At 38.5% G+C, this 16,863-nt stretch overlaps 1 protein-coding gene across 3 annotated transcripts in view; it reads right to left on the reverse strand.

Annotated features, from left to right (window-relative positions):
- Nucleotides 1-12,073: 12,073 nt before the first annotated feature.
- Nucleotides 12,074-16,863, reverse strand: part of LOC145988683 (PH-interacting protein-like) — a 105,872-nt gene continuing 101,082 nt past the window's right edge. For all 3 annotated transcript variants that reach the window (XM_083123761.1, XM_083123760.1, XM_083123759.1), the window contains 2 exons: nt 15,606-15,713; nt 12,074-13,084 (listed from right to left, as the gene is read on the reverse strand). In XM_083123761.1, coding sequence (XP_082979887.1) covers nt 12,279-13,084; nt 15,606-15,713 — 914 coding nt within the window. In that variant the 3' untranslated portion in view covers nt 12,074-12,278. The remainder of the gene's footprint in view (nt 13,085-15,605; nt 15,714-16,863) is intronic.

The raw sequence follows: 16,863 nt of genomic DNA on the forward strand, positions 1-16,863 counted from the left end.
GTTTCTCGGAATTTTGAGGGAGCGGTCTTTCCACCCCTAGCAGTCGCAGGTCAACAACAGGCAGGACTGGGCGTTGAGTGTTGCCGTTGCGTCCAAACAATGTTTTGAGCTTGAGTAGATTGAAGAACGACCGCTTGTGCAGCGGTAAACCACATATATGCAAACAGTTACAACTGGTCATGAATCAGAGCGCAATACACGCTAAATAAGTATAATGGTGGCAGGATGCCTCATATATCCGGGTAAGTAGTATAATTCGCACCAAATATCTATTCTACTATTGAAACAGTCTAAAAAAAAAAAAACAGATTTTGAGAATCCTCCTTAACAAACGATGGCTCCCCGATTGCGCAGTGATAGCGTTGTTGCCTTGCAATCGAGGGGTCCCGGGTTCAATACATGGGTGGAGGTACACAGTGGTCCGGATCTTACTTTAAACTGTAGGTCCAGTCCCGATTTGCCTTACTGTGCATAAAGCGGACTTAAAAACACCAACTCAACTCCTTAACAAACTTTTCGAAGAATCGAAAATTTAAACAAGGAGAAGTAAATACATTTTTGTAATTTTGAAGTAAATTATTATTATTGTTATTATTTTGGGTATTTTTGGTTCGTATGAATCTGCCTCACACCGTAAGCTTATTTTGTTGAGTCACGTACAATAACAAACCCTTGCAATAAGTCACTGGAAAGACATGTGAGGTTGCACATATATTTAAGCATCTATAAATAAATAATAACCCGTGGTTCTACAGTCCTGGAAGGACCTTGGTCTATCTCCCGATTGCCAGTCCCTCCCACAATCCTACCTAGAGGTGTGGAGATCTTTAACCAGTAATGGGGTGACTTGGGGTCAGCACGTCAAACCCCCAACCGTTATAGGGGATATCCGTAAAGAATAATTATATTCTTGTGGTAAGGAGTCGTCATTTAACAAACTTTATTGATTTATTCCATCAGCATTATTTAAAATGTAGTGCCATACTGAACTTACCAACTTATCAAAGGCACATTGATTGCTAAATGAGGCATTTTCCTTGTGTTGCAGATCAGGTTCAGTTTTTGGAGTATTGCAATGTTTTACACACTCTGTTCGAAGAATTTTTAGAATATTGATGTTTTGGCAAAGGGACCACCCCCGAATAAATATCTGTGGATGTTTTACAGGTTTCATCGTATTTAAGAAGGTATTTTTTCCGGTGCAACTCTCCTCCGTACAACATGTCTTTTGCCACTCAAACTGAAGAGCAGATTCATAGGTGCAATGACCTTGGCAGAAAGAAGCTCTGATTGGCACCATGTTGACAAAAGTCTCAAGAAGTCCCGCAACCGACAGAACTTAAAGCACTCGGATCCTAAGGTGACATACACTTTGGTTGAACACAAACTGATGCATTGGTAGGAAATGCAGTGATTTTATGGGCCGTCCCTTTCTGGGAAGTCGGGGACCTTTTGAAAACACACTTTCCCTTCATGCACACCAGGGGGCCTAAGCCAGGTCACCCCTTCCCACAAAACCTTCTCTTCATCTGGCTCTGGTTATCGGCCACGCCGAAACGCAGTGCAGGTAGCTAGGACTTTCTGGGTTAATTACTTTATGGCTCAGCATGGACATAGGCTTTTCAAATTGCAAGAGCCAAAATTCTACTGTTTGTCCCTTTTCTGGCGGGAGATGAATGACAAAGATGTCGCGGTTCCTTCAGGTTCCCACACTCAACCCTTGTGCTCAAAACTTGCAATGAAGGGAAAGGCCATAATAAGCCTTTGTAATGTACCGACTTTATATCCTTCTGCTTCTTTTTGCCCTACTGTGTTGATTGGTCGACAATTGATGACTGTCAGCTAGTTCGAAGAAGAGTTTGATCCAAGAAGTGGTTTCATAGTTAGCTTCTGTAAACGTGAGATTCCGGTAGGATCACAGTGTGCTTGAGATCTCATTTTCATGCATTGCAAGTGAAATTTTGATTGATTTGGTTCATTTTACTTTGCTCTTCTGCCCCATTTGGCTAATTGCGAGGATGGGGATAAGTGATGATATGATTAAATTGATCAATGGACACTCACAAACACCCATGCTCAGTCCGGAATTCGAACCCGGCACACCTGGCATCGTAGCATGATGTGCTAACCACTCCGCCACGGGGATAGGCGAAGTGAAATTTCGAGTGTGAAGCTGCCAGCTCGTTTTCCTCTCGAAAAAATTGAAGTAGGATCGACTGATCGACCAAATGTCCAACACATTGACTTTCTAAATTGGTGTCCGACTACCACACAGGAGACCGGGTTTGACTCCCAGGGCGGTTGATCTCACATGTGATGAAGAATAAGTCACATTTCAATTAAGGAAGGAAACGAGGTATATAGTCAACTTTATATAGTAGTGTGCATGCTCTAGAAATAATATGTTTCAAAATTCTGCATACTTTGTGATTTTTTTCATTTAGCCTCCACCAGGGTTGTCAAAAGGTCCATCTACCCATAACTTCTGTGGGTTCTATTGGGTTCCGTTGCAGGACCAGAATCTTTCTTCTCGCACAATTTAAATTCGGTCCTAGTAGTGTATTGTTCCATTAAAAAAAGGTTACTGGATCGTATTTAAATTGATCCGGAAAATATTCCTGCACCGAATTTTAATTGATCCTGGAAAAAAGGTTCTTGGACAGTGTTTAAATTCAGCCACAAAACAAGGTTCCTGGACCGTATTTAAATTTTACCGAAAAAAGAGTTCCTGTACTGTATTTAAATTCATACGGAAAAAAGGCTCCTGTACCGAATTGAGGCCTAGAACCCATTTACACTTGCTGATTTTCTCTCCCGGATGGGAAAAAAAAATATTTAAAATTCCTGGACCTTGAACAACTCTGGCCTCCACCCGCAAATGAAGACGCTGTGGCTACTGCTTAGGCGGGAAAGTTGACTAGACATACAAATAAAATTAATCCAAAGTTATATAGCAAATAATAGTTACTTCCATAATAATATCATGAAATATGGAGAGCCAAATTACTTATCAAGCATTTTCTGTTATTTGTCTATCCTAGTTGGAGCGAAAATCTTTTGCGCTTGCTGGTGAACTCGGTTCCTGCAAATTCAAGATGGCATATTCTAATCTTCATTTCTATTTCCGCGGTGGAGTGGTTAGCAGGTTACGCTACGAAGCAGAATGTCCCATGTTCGAATTCCGGCCTGAGAAAGTCTTCTTTGTGATGGTCCTTTCATCAAGTTAATCTTAACTCATTCTCATCTTCACGATTAGCCAAAAAGTGTCAGAAAAGTTAAGTAAAATGAACAAAGTCAACCAAATAATTTATATTTCGCTATTTTACGCCGCTTTTCTACCACTTGGGTTAAATGCGATGCTGAGATTGAATGATGATCCGAAGGAATAGCGATGCGAGACATGATGCAACCACACCTGTCCAAGGTCCGAACCTTGGACCTCTGGTTTCGTAGTGCATCATGCTCATGCTTCGGGAGTGGAATCCTTTGAATGAAAAACTATAAAAGTAGGGTGAAAGAAAACAACATTGTACTGTGCAAAAAAGCCATGTTTAGGTCCTCTAAAGAAAACTACTGTTATTCAGTAAAGTTAATTTTGAAGGACAAAGCCTGCGAAGTGTTTTTCCATTCGATGATGCGTGGTCATCACATCGAGTCCCATCTAGTTTTGAGAGTGGAATTCGCTTGCATATTGGTTTCAAGTAGCTTCTCAATTGTCCTCACGATGTTGGGCCATCACAGAAATTTTGGAGTTCCTACCAGGGATCGAACCTTGAAAGACTAAAGCGCAATAATTTGAGCACGCGGGAATTTTGTTGTTTCTATTGCCATCATATATTCAGTTTTGCACGTGCAAGGAAGATTACTTTTAAGAAATTAGATGTGTGCATAAAATTTCATAGATATAGTCATCATTCTCCAATGTGTACAGTATGACGCCACAAAAGAACTCGTGCATGTCCCATAGAATAGTGGTTAAGAGTGCCGCCTTGCACTAAAGGCCGCCGGATTCGATTCTGGTATAAACAATATACATGGGATGCCTATCTTGAACTCATTACACAAACATTTCATTTTCGCACCGTTGTCATACTTGTGCACCTGATTCCAGCACCTTTTTATATCTAAACTGACGGAAGAGGGTTTTCTCTACTTTTCAATTTTCTTCGAGCAAATTTACAAATCCAAGGAGTAAGGACCAATGACATTGTTCTTGGTGTCTCAAAAATCTGACATAAGAGAAAATACATGGATTTTTAAAGACTGTCTAGATGCCATTAAGTTAATAAGTTCATTCTGCATTTAGATTCCCGAATTATAGCCGTGGATTTCGCGAGTCTATATCCATAAATTTTTGGGAGCTACAGGAGAAAATAATGTTCTCTTCCAAAAAGATTATATATATACACTCTGTACATATACTTATGTAGGCCTATATGGTATATTAATAGTTTGTTAGTTTTTAATGGTTTGATAGAAAAACATCTTAAGTTTTGCCCCATCTATACAATACATTTTAAAAATTATTATTTTTGTACAAGAAATTTCAGGAAACAGGATTACATTGAAAATGGGTTAATAGCCATTTCCACTAATTTTACTTACAACAATTTTAAAAATAACAACATGGAAAAATTACCCTTCAAGTTCTCATGTTTCTCTGTGTTCAATTTAAGTCAAAAACGAGACTTCCAAAGTTGCGAGGCTAGCGTTGCGCTCAAAACACGATACCCCATGTTGATACTTCATCTGTTCACAGTTGGTTTTCGTCTGCTCTTTGAGCATTCAGTTTACTGTGTAGCCTAGGAAGAGAGAACGTGTGCGGCAATTTTACGATCTGTACAGATTTAAATAGTGGAAAAGGAAGAATAGTGCAAGGGAAAGCTTAAGTCATTCTTCTATTAAATATCTGTGCTGCCCACGTGCATGATAAATGAGAGGCGCCTGCTACGTGTGTGTTCTCATATTGCTTCCAAAATTGTATATATCGAAATTCACCATAACCTGAGTGTAGTGCAAAATAAGAATGAGATAAAAGTATGGTATTAAACTTCTCATATTCTTCGGTTTATTTATAAAGCCACTTTTACTTTTTCCCAAAAGGCAATTTCAGTTCCTTCTGTGTGTGCAGTCATCATAAATTGTGATCAAATATTTTTGTGCAGATAAGAAAAATTACAATGTAGAAGACTACATCAGTTACATAGAAAATGTCAATACTTAGTTTTTCATAATGATTACAAGGAATTAATGTGTATATAATTGTATCACATACTGAAAAGGTACATTATATTTTCAATTTTGTACTGCGAAATAGCTGCATCTCATTAGCCGAGCATGTTGGTTGGTGGGCTCACAACTTCACTACTAGGTGTGGAATCTAAACGAGACGAGACAATTTCGGTTTCATTTTGAGTTGTAAATGCCTATCTCATTCTTGGTCTCATGTTAATTTGTAAATGGCAGTCTGGTCTCGATTTATAAATATCAGTCTCCTTGTCTCAATTTTCAAGGGCAATTCTCATTCTCTCCTCTCAAGTCTCAAACAATATAGTAACATGACTCTCATACAAAAAACGAACTACTTCACAAAAACATACACAAGAAAATTGTTACATTCTTATGTCTTTTTTTCCAACAATGACAGAAAAGATAAAGAAACAATAGTTTGCAATTGCTTACACATAACAATGGCATTCAAGAAATAAGTTAAATAAGTTCATTGTTAAGAAAGTAGTGTCCTCTTTGATACAAGTCACTGAATTGGAGTCATGTGTGATACTAAACTATAAAATACAACAAAATGTGCATAACAATTATATAAATCTCTTGGGGACATAACCATTGTTTCTTCTAAAGAAACAATCTATTGAGTTAATTTCCAATATAATTTCATCAGTGACTTGTAGAATATAACTTTGGGAGAATACAAATTGTAGGTTGGAAAAGGTTTAAAATCTTGATGCTCAGGATGAGAAAAAAATCTCACCCATGTCCAAAGCTCTGTGCAGTGTAACTCCAATGAAGATTGAATCCGGATCCTCTTGATTAGGAGGCAAGTCTTAGCAAGTTCACTACCAGGAAAGACCTAGAAACATGGGAGTACATGAGAAGAAAACAGACACAGAGAAGGTAGGACCCCCACAGAAGAAAAGGTAGAAGGTGAATACAGAAAGAACCTAGAAAAGGGAGAGAGGGAATGGGAAAGAGCAAGAGACATAGTAATTGAGATGGAAGCAAGTGAAAACTGAATAACTAAAAAAGAAGGGAGTAACATGAGAAACAAATTGGCAAGCCAACAAAAAAACGAGTGAAGGAAATGAGATGAACTAAAAGAAAATAGTGTACAGAATGCGTGTGTGGGGAGGGGGGGGGGAGGAGGTTAATCACAATGGAGGAAGCAATAAGAAAAGATGCTAGCAAAAAAACAGACTGAGCAAAATGAGTGAAAGTACACAACAATGCAAGAGGAGGAGAGATGGCAGGAAATGAGGACTAAGCAAGGAGAGAACAAGAGAAATAGACAAACAATAAAGAGTGAATCAAAAAATCTATTTAGACAGAGAAAACGGGGTGGTTTGAGAGTCACGTGGAAGTGTATAAACATCATATTTAAGTCACAGAGGTAGAGGGAAATTAGTTAATACACAGATATGAGAAAACACAAGAATAAGAGTTAAGACTCAAACATGGGGCTGCCAGTAGTGATATCATGAGTTTAGCACTTGACATGCACTGTCAGGCCAGCCAATTACCAGATCCGACACGACGAGTCATTTTTGTTGCAAACCAACTTGGGGAACCTTTAACATGGGGCTCTTATGAGCTGCTGCACACCGGACAAAACATTTGACTCAAGTCACGTTGCGACAAAACAGTGATGGTCCCGGGAATTTGGTCTCTGAGGAGCTAGATGTGACAAAACGGTCTGCACATGTACGAATCCTTTCTTCTCAGCGCACCACCTGCATGCAACTCATCACTGTATTGTTTGACAGCCCATATTAAATGTAAGTTTGACAGTGTGGTCAAGGTTAAAAATACAGCTTGATCCAGAACAGCTAATTGTTCTTGTGCAAGAGAAGCCTCCGCTGTACTACTGTATTCTCGCGTCTATTAGCCACATGTGTGTATAAGCCGCACCCCCTTTTTTGGCCTTACATTTCAGGAAAATAAAATTTTTCGTGTATAAGCCGCACCTCGTGTATAAGCTGCACAATTGATTTTTTTTTTTTTGCGTAGGTAGCCAGTTTCAAGTATGTATTTTAAAAGTATTTTAACCTTTATTTTAGCGCAATGTTATACATATTAATACCGTATCATTCACTTTGAGTCCTCAAAGCCCTTATTCACCATCATTGCTGCTACTCGTTGAAATATTTTCTGCACAAGAGGTATTGTCATCTTCATCACTAGCATCATCATCCCACATAATTTCATCCTGGGTACCATCTAGGGCATTGGATATGCCACACTTCAGAAAACCCTTCACAATTGTCTCCCACTTTACACTTTCCCATGCTGCCAGAATCCATTCACACACTTGCTTGACAGTCGGACGTTTGATCTTTCCTGTTGCTATAAGCTCGTGGTTTCCTGCACTAATCCAGTCATTACACAGATGCTGGAACGCAGCTTTAAACGAGCAAATTACACAAACGTCTAGGGGCTGCATGTCAGACGTTAGACCCCCAGGAATCACAGCTACATCCGTTTTCAACTGTTGTAATTTTGTCTGTATTCTGTCTGTTAGGTGACCACGAAAGCTGTCCCACACCAGCAAACTCTTTTGCTTCAGCAATGCACCAGACCTTCTATTCCACACTTTGTCTATCCAGTCCAATACCAGTTCTTCTTCCATCCATCCTTTCTACTGGGCACGTATGATAATACCTGGCGGAAATGCCTCCTTTGGCACATTCTTACGCTTCAACACAACATACGGTGGTAGTTTCCTTCCGTCCACGAGAACACCCAACATTACAGTGCATCGTTGTTTCTCTCCACCCATGGTCTTGATCGATACGGTGTGCAAGCCTCTCGGTGCAACTGTGCTGGACATAGGCATGTCCCAGTAAATAGGTGTTTCATCCACGTTACCGATCTGAGACAAGCTATAATCATTGGACTTTCGCATTTGAATCACGTATTTGTGAAATTTAACAATTTCCTGATTAAAGTCTGCAGGGAAACGTTGCACAATTGTTGTCCTACGGCGAAGAAATAAACTTTTCCTACGCATAAAACGTGAACACCATCCCGCACTAGCTCAGAAAGCTTGACGACTGATGTCTAACTTTGAAGCTACTTCACGAGCTTGAAAACGTATCATGTCTACGGTTACAGCATAGCCAGCACTACTCTCATTTACGAAGACCAAAACTTCTTCTACCTGTAGAAATTTGGCTCCTTTTCCACGAAATGTCTTTCTCTTGCCACTTGTTGCAGCAAGTTGTTCCTTCTGATTTCTCAATTGACGAATGTTAGACTCGTCCACATTGTAATATCGCGCTGCAGATCTGTTGCCATTTCCTTCAGCATATCGTATCACTTGAAGTTCAAAATGAGCATCTTAGCTGATTCTTCTGCCAGACATCCTACCTTTGATAGTACCAACCTTGACCTCGGGGCCACAACCTTCTTTAACAACTTCACTTTACTGAATGGTTTCCGGATCAATACGACAGTAAGGATGATTCGTGTTCAAAGATATTATCAAATTGTTGCAAAAAAAAGTTTAAAGATATATTGTTGCAAAGCCTGCTACAGATGCATTGTTGTTGGATTTGTTATGTGATAAAGATAACAAATCAACGTACGTATTTTAGTATCCTAGCAGTAGCTGCACTTTCTTTCATTCGCGTGTATAAGTCGCAAATGTTTTCTCATTCGTGTGTATAAGCCGCACATGCTTTTCTCTTCATTCGCGTGTATAAGCCGCAAAATGTTCTCATTCTTGTGTATAAGCCAAGCCGCACATGCTTTTCTTATCATTCACGTGTATAAGCCGCACCCCATTTTTTTGGTCCACTTTTTTGGGGAAAAAAGTGTGGCTTATAGACGTGAGAATACGGTATTATTCATCGACTGAGCACAATAATGACAACATTGATGCACTATGGAATGAAGTGGCAGAGGAGATGAATTACATTACAATTACATTACGTGAAAAAAATAGGCTCATTAGAAATTATCTTGTAATGTACAAAACATATCGTAAATTGTACAAGAAAAACAATCTTCAGGTCAGTTTGATATTTATTACTCGAATAACTATGTGGTTGCAGTACGCGAATTAAACTTTTTCCTTTTTTGGATGGGAGAAGCGTTTAAAGTGAGCCGGAATGCACCAGAACTCAATTGTGGCAAAACTGATCCTGCTGCGACATTGGACATCCATTTTATTTATTTAATGCACCATACAAAAGTCCATTCTTCGTTACATTAATTCTTGTAAAGAATAGATGAAAGGAATAAGAGAGAGTTCTTTTACTAAATTTGTCTCTGGGTCTGTGGAAATGTAGAAAAAAATAATATATTGCAGTGAGTGCTATTAGTTTAAGATGCAAAAGACAGAGGCCTGAAATGACAGATGTGATAGATCTTGTGTTTATACATTTACTTTGGATGCAATAATAATAATAATAATAATCAGTGCTTACTTTAGGCGGTACACAACAGCACGCCATGACGGTAACCTTTATATGCGAGAATGAAACTAAAAGGATTTTATTTTAACGAAAGGAGGGAGAGAGAGAGAGAGAGAGAGAGAGAGAGAGAGAGAGAGAGAGAGAGAGAGAGAGAGAGAGAGAGAGAGAGAGAGAGAGAGAGAGAGAGAGAGAGTACATGTATGCATGATCATTTACAGAAGGTTGTTCACTTTATATCCAACCATTTTTGATGGGTACTCACCTTAAGAGATACTGCGCCGCCACCACCGATCATGTTCTATTGGACACCCAGCATTGTGGACTATCGCCAGGCATCGCAGCAGTTTCCATTGCAGCAAGCTCCGGCGCAGGACAGGCATGGGAATTCTGTCCCACTCCTCCCTGCAAGCTTTCCATAGACCATCCAGGGTGTGTGGGCGGCGATGTTGAAGACATCGTTTCAACAGTCCAAATGCGCAAAAATCCATTGGACTGGCATCTGGGCTTTTCACAGGAATGTTTTCAAATGGAATGACACGGATTCCTTATTCCTCTGCCATTTCCTGATAAAAAATGTAGTGATGTTCTGGTGGTACGACTCGAAGCCTTGTCCATATGGATCATCACCTGGTTCGCATCCATTCCATACAATTGTGGTATGTCTCTCCGATAGATAGGTGTCAGAATGGAGTCTTGGAAGTATCTGGCATTCACCTTCACGTTTTTGCCCACCTTGCGTATCAACTTACCCTCATATCCGAATCCCGTCACAACCATAAAGCCACGAGGGAAACTTTCCCTGCACTAATGAACAAAGTTGCTGCGCCCCTTGCCGACGATGTCAGGGTATGTGATCGCCTGAATGTGACCACCAGCAGTGAGATGGCCATATGATTCATCCATTGTGACAACTTTCTTCCATTTGGAACCCGACAGGTACTTTTCATACAGTTTCCTGCATTTCATCTTACGTTCGGCAATGTGATGCGGTAGAAGGTGCTGTACACGAGCCTTCCGCACACACTTCAACCTGAGGCGCTTGCGAATTGTTTTGTTCACAGTTGACGGTGCAAGGTGAAATCTGTGGGCCATATCACATTGAGTCGGGGGATTTTCTTGGCACACCAATCGACGGATCCCCCTTCGCACTACGGGTACCACTTTGCTTGCATCCCTTCTCCTGGTGGTTTTCGTAGGTGAATGTTTCGCAAGGAGAGCCTGTTGTGTGTAACGGGCCACAATAGCTTTCGCAGTAGTCACCCCGAGTGTTAACCCATTCTCCCAACACTGTTTCACAATGCGTACATATGAAAACAGCATGGAAAAGGGTCATTACGTAACCCTCCCAATACCGGTTGATTTTCGGTGCAATTTGATAACATTCACTACCAACACTCACACACCTACAAGGTCAGACACAACACTGCTCCCACCAGCAGACCCATAGTTCCAGCATGATACGCCAGGTGGCAGTACCGAATCGAAAATGGTTGGATATAAAGCGAACAACCTTTTTATATACCACAATATTTAGAGCAGTTCTTATGATATACACAATAACAAATAATAACAAACCAACTTGTACCTAAAACTTTCTTTCCCAAAAAGAGCACGGATAACAATAACTAATATTTGTTTAGTTTTATCGGAAGCAAAGTGACTCATCGTGTCAGATCCGTTGTGCAGCTGGCCTCACCAAGGAACCAAGACAATAAAGATGATTAATGAACTGATGAGATAATTGATTGGGCAAACACCCTTACATAACATACCCATAGCTCAAATCCATCACAACTTGCCACATCAAATGAAATCAGGGCTGGCTCATTAGGTAAGGTGGTGGACCAATGACATGGTATGCCAGACACCTGGTTCAAGTCCTCAGTGAGAATGGGTTTTTCACACAAATTTCTACCTAAAATTGCACTTTTATAATCTTATTTTTCAAAGTTCTGATAAAAAAAAAATCCATTAAGAAAGCATGGTTAAAAGTTTTTTTCTAAACAATACACACATTTCAATGAAGAAAATTACTCTAAAGATGGGTTCAAAGAGTCACGACAACATGCCTAGAACCCTCCAAAGAACAGTGGTACACTGAGGATGGCAATGTCTTTGGAGCATAATTCAAAATTTTACTAGTACGAGTATATTAATGAAGGAGGCACGGTTATTGTCAGCAGAGCATCCTTTTCATAAATAGCTCTGAGGCTCACCAAACCCTTCATCAGAACGTACCTGATGCAAAAGGGACCGAGTGTGGTGCTGATCACATCACCTCTTCCTCCTCCTATATGCTTTTACAGTATGGTGCAATGCACACATGAGAGCTGAATCTTTTTAGGCTTGTTTATTATTCATGCACTACACTGAAAGAAATGAGAAAACATGTACACAACTAACAATTCTTTTATTATCAAATCATAGTAATAAATTAAAGTTTCTTGCAATGACTGAGAACATAATTTCTTTTTAATTTGTACAATTTTTTATACACTCAGGTATAACAGTACCATTTACAATGAGAAATTCCTTAAAACAGGATTGATAAAAATTTCATGTTAACAAAAGAACACAAGTGGTACCAACATGCGATTTCAATTGATTAAATTATAAATGAAACATATGTCAATCTCTTAACAAAGCCTTCGCTCTAGCAGTTAGTTTTCGAATGCGTCCCCTGCTGCTTATGCTTATGATAGTCCTGTTATCATCTGAATCATCCACATCAAAGTCACTTTCCTCTGAATAATGCTTCCGTTTTTCTCTAGTTCTTAAATTTATTTCCCTTTCTTCTGGTTCATAATCACTATCTTCATGATAATTGATCTTCTGTTTACCACGATTGCGAGTCTGCATACTTGTGGAACTTCTTTTTCTGCTTGGTCCAGGTTCCACGGTTGGATTGTAACTTTCCTCCGATTCTGAAAGCCTACGTCTCTTGGGAACACGCCCTGAAGTTCGTACACTGACATTTGCAGGTTTATCTCTTGCTGCCTGCCTAGTTCTTCTACTGTGCGATGATGTCCTATCCTCCATTTCACTATCACCATGGGATGCTTCGGATTCCTCATCTGTCTCCTCAACCCTCCTGTATCGCCGAGCAACTTGCTCAGACGCTGATACTTTGGTGTGAGCTCTTGTGTACTTTCCCTGCTTATCGCTACTGGCACTAGCATTTGCTTTATCACTTGAACTATTGCTACTACCAGCAGAACCAGCTTCACTATCACTGTCACTATCACTGCTGCTACTGCTATTGCTCCTGCTACTTCTATTACTGCTGACACTGTTACTTCTAGAACTATTACTACCACCGCTACTTTGTACTTTTCTTTTTGGTAATTTCTTAAGGTAACTTGAGCGAGTTACACGAGTTCTTGTACTGCGAACTGGCACTGAAGGTACATGTCCATTGGCAACTTGTGAATTCCCTGTGAACAAAGAAGCATTATTAAAAAAAAACTCGCAAATCCAAGAAGCATTAACATTAAGTCGTAGACACATCTAAGCAGTGCATAGTACTTACAAAAAGATTTAAAGGTAAAACAGCAAGAGTGGTGATATTATGATAGGGCTGATCAAATACTAAATGAGGGAATGGCCCAAGACTTGTCCAGCAGATTTTCATTGAGTGATGTGTGAACCTCTGTTATTTGGATTATTTGTTTGACCAAAGTCCAACACTAGTAGCTTGCTACTAGTGATTTTAGGTAGATTTTCAATTGTGCTCCCCAGAGATTGAACATGAGACCATCTTAACCGAAGACTAAACATTTCATTATACCAATACCTGTATTTTTCAATTTCGAATAATGAGTAGTTTTAAGTAAGAAATTTCCTAGAATGAGTCAACTCTTGTCAGTTCATTTAGACAATTGTGTCATTTTTCTGCCACTTTTGGCTAGTCAAATTGAAGGGACACTTGCAAAGAAAACCTATTATCAGGCAGAGACTCAAATCTGGGAAGTTCCATGGCAAGAACGAAAGTAGACCACTTAACATGCTTGACCATCAAACTTGCAGAAATAATAAGGAGTCTACGCCATCAATTCACACATGAGATCTCATGATTACATTCTAACTTCTGTTTTATTTTGGAAATGTTTGCAGAGATCAGTGATTGATTAATCATTGATCACAAAAATTAATGATTCAGAAAGGTGTGCAAGTGTGTGGTGGAGATTTAAAACTAACAACGAACATAAGAGTAGATGACAATTGAAAAGTTAGTTCCTTGACATATAAAATTACGCCACCACTTCACGTGAGTCATATAAAACTAATTGAAAATTATCAAATAATTCATGTTTTTATGCTAATTGTCAGTTTTAAACTTTTAGAAACTGATCAGTAGGTTTCGGAAGTTGAGGAAAAATCCTTTCTTTTCCTAGTGTCCGAAGATGAGGCCCAACTCATTTTGAGTCATTGTAGGCCAGAAAAATGTAGGTTTTATTTGTCCTTTTTTGCCTTTTTCGGCGTTTTTTGGATTAATGGTCCTTTTTTTTTTTAGGTCTTAACGGCTTTTTTTTTTTTGCAAACCACCTTCTTTCGACTATGTTTCTACTGCCCATTCTCAATTTTCGACTATGTTTTTACTGCCCATTCTCAATTCGAATCATCATCAGTTCATCACCTTTATGTTATGTTAATCTAAAAAATATATGTCTGAAAGAAGATGCATTTCATTCATATAGTTTTTTCGCCCTGTGTATTCCATACCACCAGAATTTTTAATTTTTTTATTCATTAAATATGTAATTAAAACTGAAGTTATTAATTAATTTGTATCACATTTATACGTCCTTTCTTTGATATTTTTAGGTCTTCAACTTCCAAGCCCTAGTGATCAGCCTGACCTTTGAAATCAAGAATTAAAGAGTGACCAACCCACTTTTTTTTTCATCTAAAATAAAGTAACAACCATCCATAACAAACCTCATGTGCAGTTAACAGGCAACAGCTAAATAGAAATGACCCAAAAAGAAATACACTGTGAATTAGAATTAGAAATGCTTTATACATGGGTGAAGTACAGCCTGTGGCTGCTCTAACACTTAAATAATATATTAATTTTTCATGTGAAAAACATACGGATTTCACAAAATAACTCCAGGAATTCAAAAACCTCCTGGTTGGTACACACACTGTTTATTATTATTGCTATTATATGTAGACAATATCAATTTAAATTGAAATTTGCCAGTGAAAATGTTTTCATGTATCTTCATTGTCATTGATATACATAATTCACTGTTATCCTGTTGACATTATTGACATCATTTGACCTGATGAAAGTGCCATGCATGAGAAAAGGTTGAAACATGGCAAGGATTAATAAATACTGTTCTAGTATTGATCAATTTCACTGGGGGGAAAAAAGGATGTGAAGCAATGTGTGTAGAAATATCACACACACCAAAAAGCTGAATTCATATTATGCACTATAAAAAATAAAGTCTGGAGCTTCTTTGTCAAGTGGTTGCCAATGACTTTCTCAAGGCACTTTGTGTGGCAGCTTGTCACACATTAAAAATGGTCAGATATAGATCCAGCCAGTGGCAGCGATTGGGTCCCAAAATGGGAAGGGGAGCAAGGTGCCAAAACTAAGGGGGCAAAGACAGTATATTTCCCTTTGTAGATAATATTTAGAATAGTGTGGGGGAGCAAAAGTGGCGAAAACTGGAGGGCAATTGCCACCCCCTAATTACCGCCACTGGATCCAGCATGTAGGGTAAAGCCACTCACAGTACCTTCATAAAGTTTTGTAAGCCATTTAACAAAGAAGCTTCAGACTGTAAGTGCCTTTTCAATATTTTTATGTATGTTCAAATAGTGAAGCAATCCACACAACATTGAAATTTTAATTTTTTCTTAATTAGAAATTTCATATCTCACTATATTACCATGTTAGCTTTCTACATACATATACAATTTTTTTAAAAAAATACGTACCTAATCGTATTTTCTGAGATGATATTAAAGCTGCTTGCCTTCTTCGAGGTACAACTTCCACTCTACTTTCATTATTATTTACTCTTACTGGTTTCACCTTTGATGTACCTGAGAAATGCAGCATAGAATATGTCAAAATTTAGTAAAATTGTAGAATTTATGCACAAGAATAAGCTAAAAAAAAGTACAACTTATTCACTATCCTCAAGCAAAAGACACTTTTTTAAAAAAAATTTCAAATGTAATTGTACAAAAATCAGTAGATAATATGAATGCATTATAAATGCTCCTGTAAAGTAATAGGTAATGTATTGACTACACACACAATTCAATTTACCTGATTTTCTATTCATGTTAAACAAAATATAAGATTTCGCCTGACACTTATGAAGTGAATTCATCTTTCTGGATATGTTGCATTATTTTCCTTAACATTAAAAAAGGGTTGTCTTTTTTCTCTATTGGATAACTGGTCTACTGCCATTTTTTGCCAGAGAAACCAATAGTCAAAATTTACCAATTCCAGGCTGCTGAGTATGAAAATAGGCATAAAAAATCGGGACTGGTTACCATTTTCAAGTTGCAGTGGGCTGACCAATCTTCAAATCTCTTCTATCTCCTATGTTTTTAGGATACATTGGATGAATCTGGCAACAATGTACAATAATTGTTTCAGGATTTTCTCAAAAAGACTTATTTTTTCATAATGTATCCACAACGTGGTAGCTATTGGTCCTGTATGGCCAATTAACTGAGCAGGAGAAAGGAAAATGTCTGTCGCTTATTAAAAAAAACAGATAACTGTTTCAATGATAAGTTGTGACATCACATTACCTAAATGCTCAATGGTTTTTATTTACCTAAGGACCCTCCATAGCCAAATGGCAAGCACTCATACCTTTGCTGCTAGCAGTCCTGAATTTGATTCCCAGTGGGAGCTAAAAAAATATGTGGTGATCCAGCTTTATGAGGACAAATGGGGAGTTACTTGGAAACATAAAGGAGCAAGCTTCAGTCTAGAAAGCCAGAAAATAGTGGCGAAGGGGCTTAATGCACTAACAATGCGTCATCCATTGAATTTATTCACATAAAGGTGTAATTGATGAGCTCTGGATTTGTAAACTATATATGTATATAAATATGTGAAACACCCCTTTTTGTCTAAATCAAAAGTCACTGCAGTCACCTTGTTGTGTGCATTAATTAAGAAGGTAAATTAACCATTCAAGCTCTTCCCAGAATATTTGCCATTTAGTAC

The sequence above is a fragment of the Lepisma saccharinum genome, chromosome 6, assembly GCF_977018435.1.
Source record: "Lepisma saccharinum chromosome 6, izLepSacc3.1, whole genome shotgun sequence".
In the NCBI taxonomy this organism is placed as follows: Eukaryota; Metazoa; Arthropoda; class Insecta; order Zygentoma; family Lepismatidae; genus Lepisma; species Lepisma saccharinum.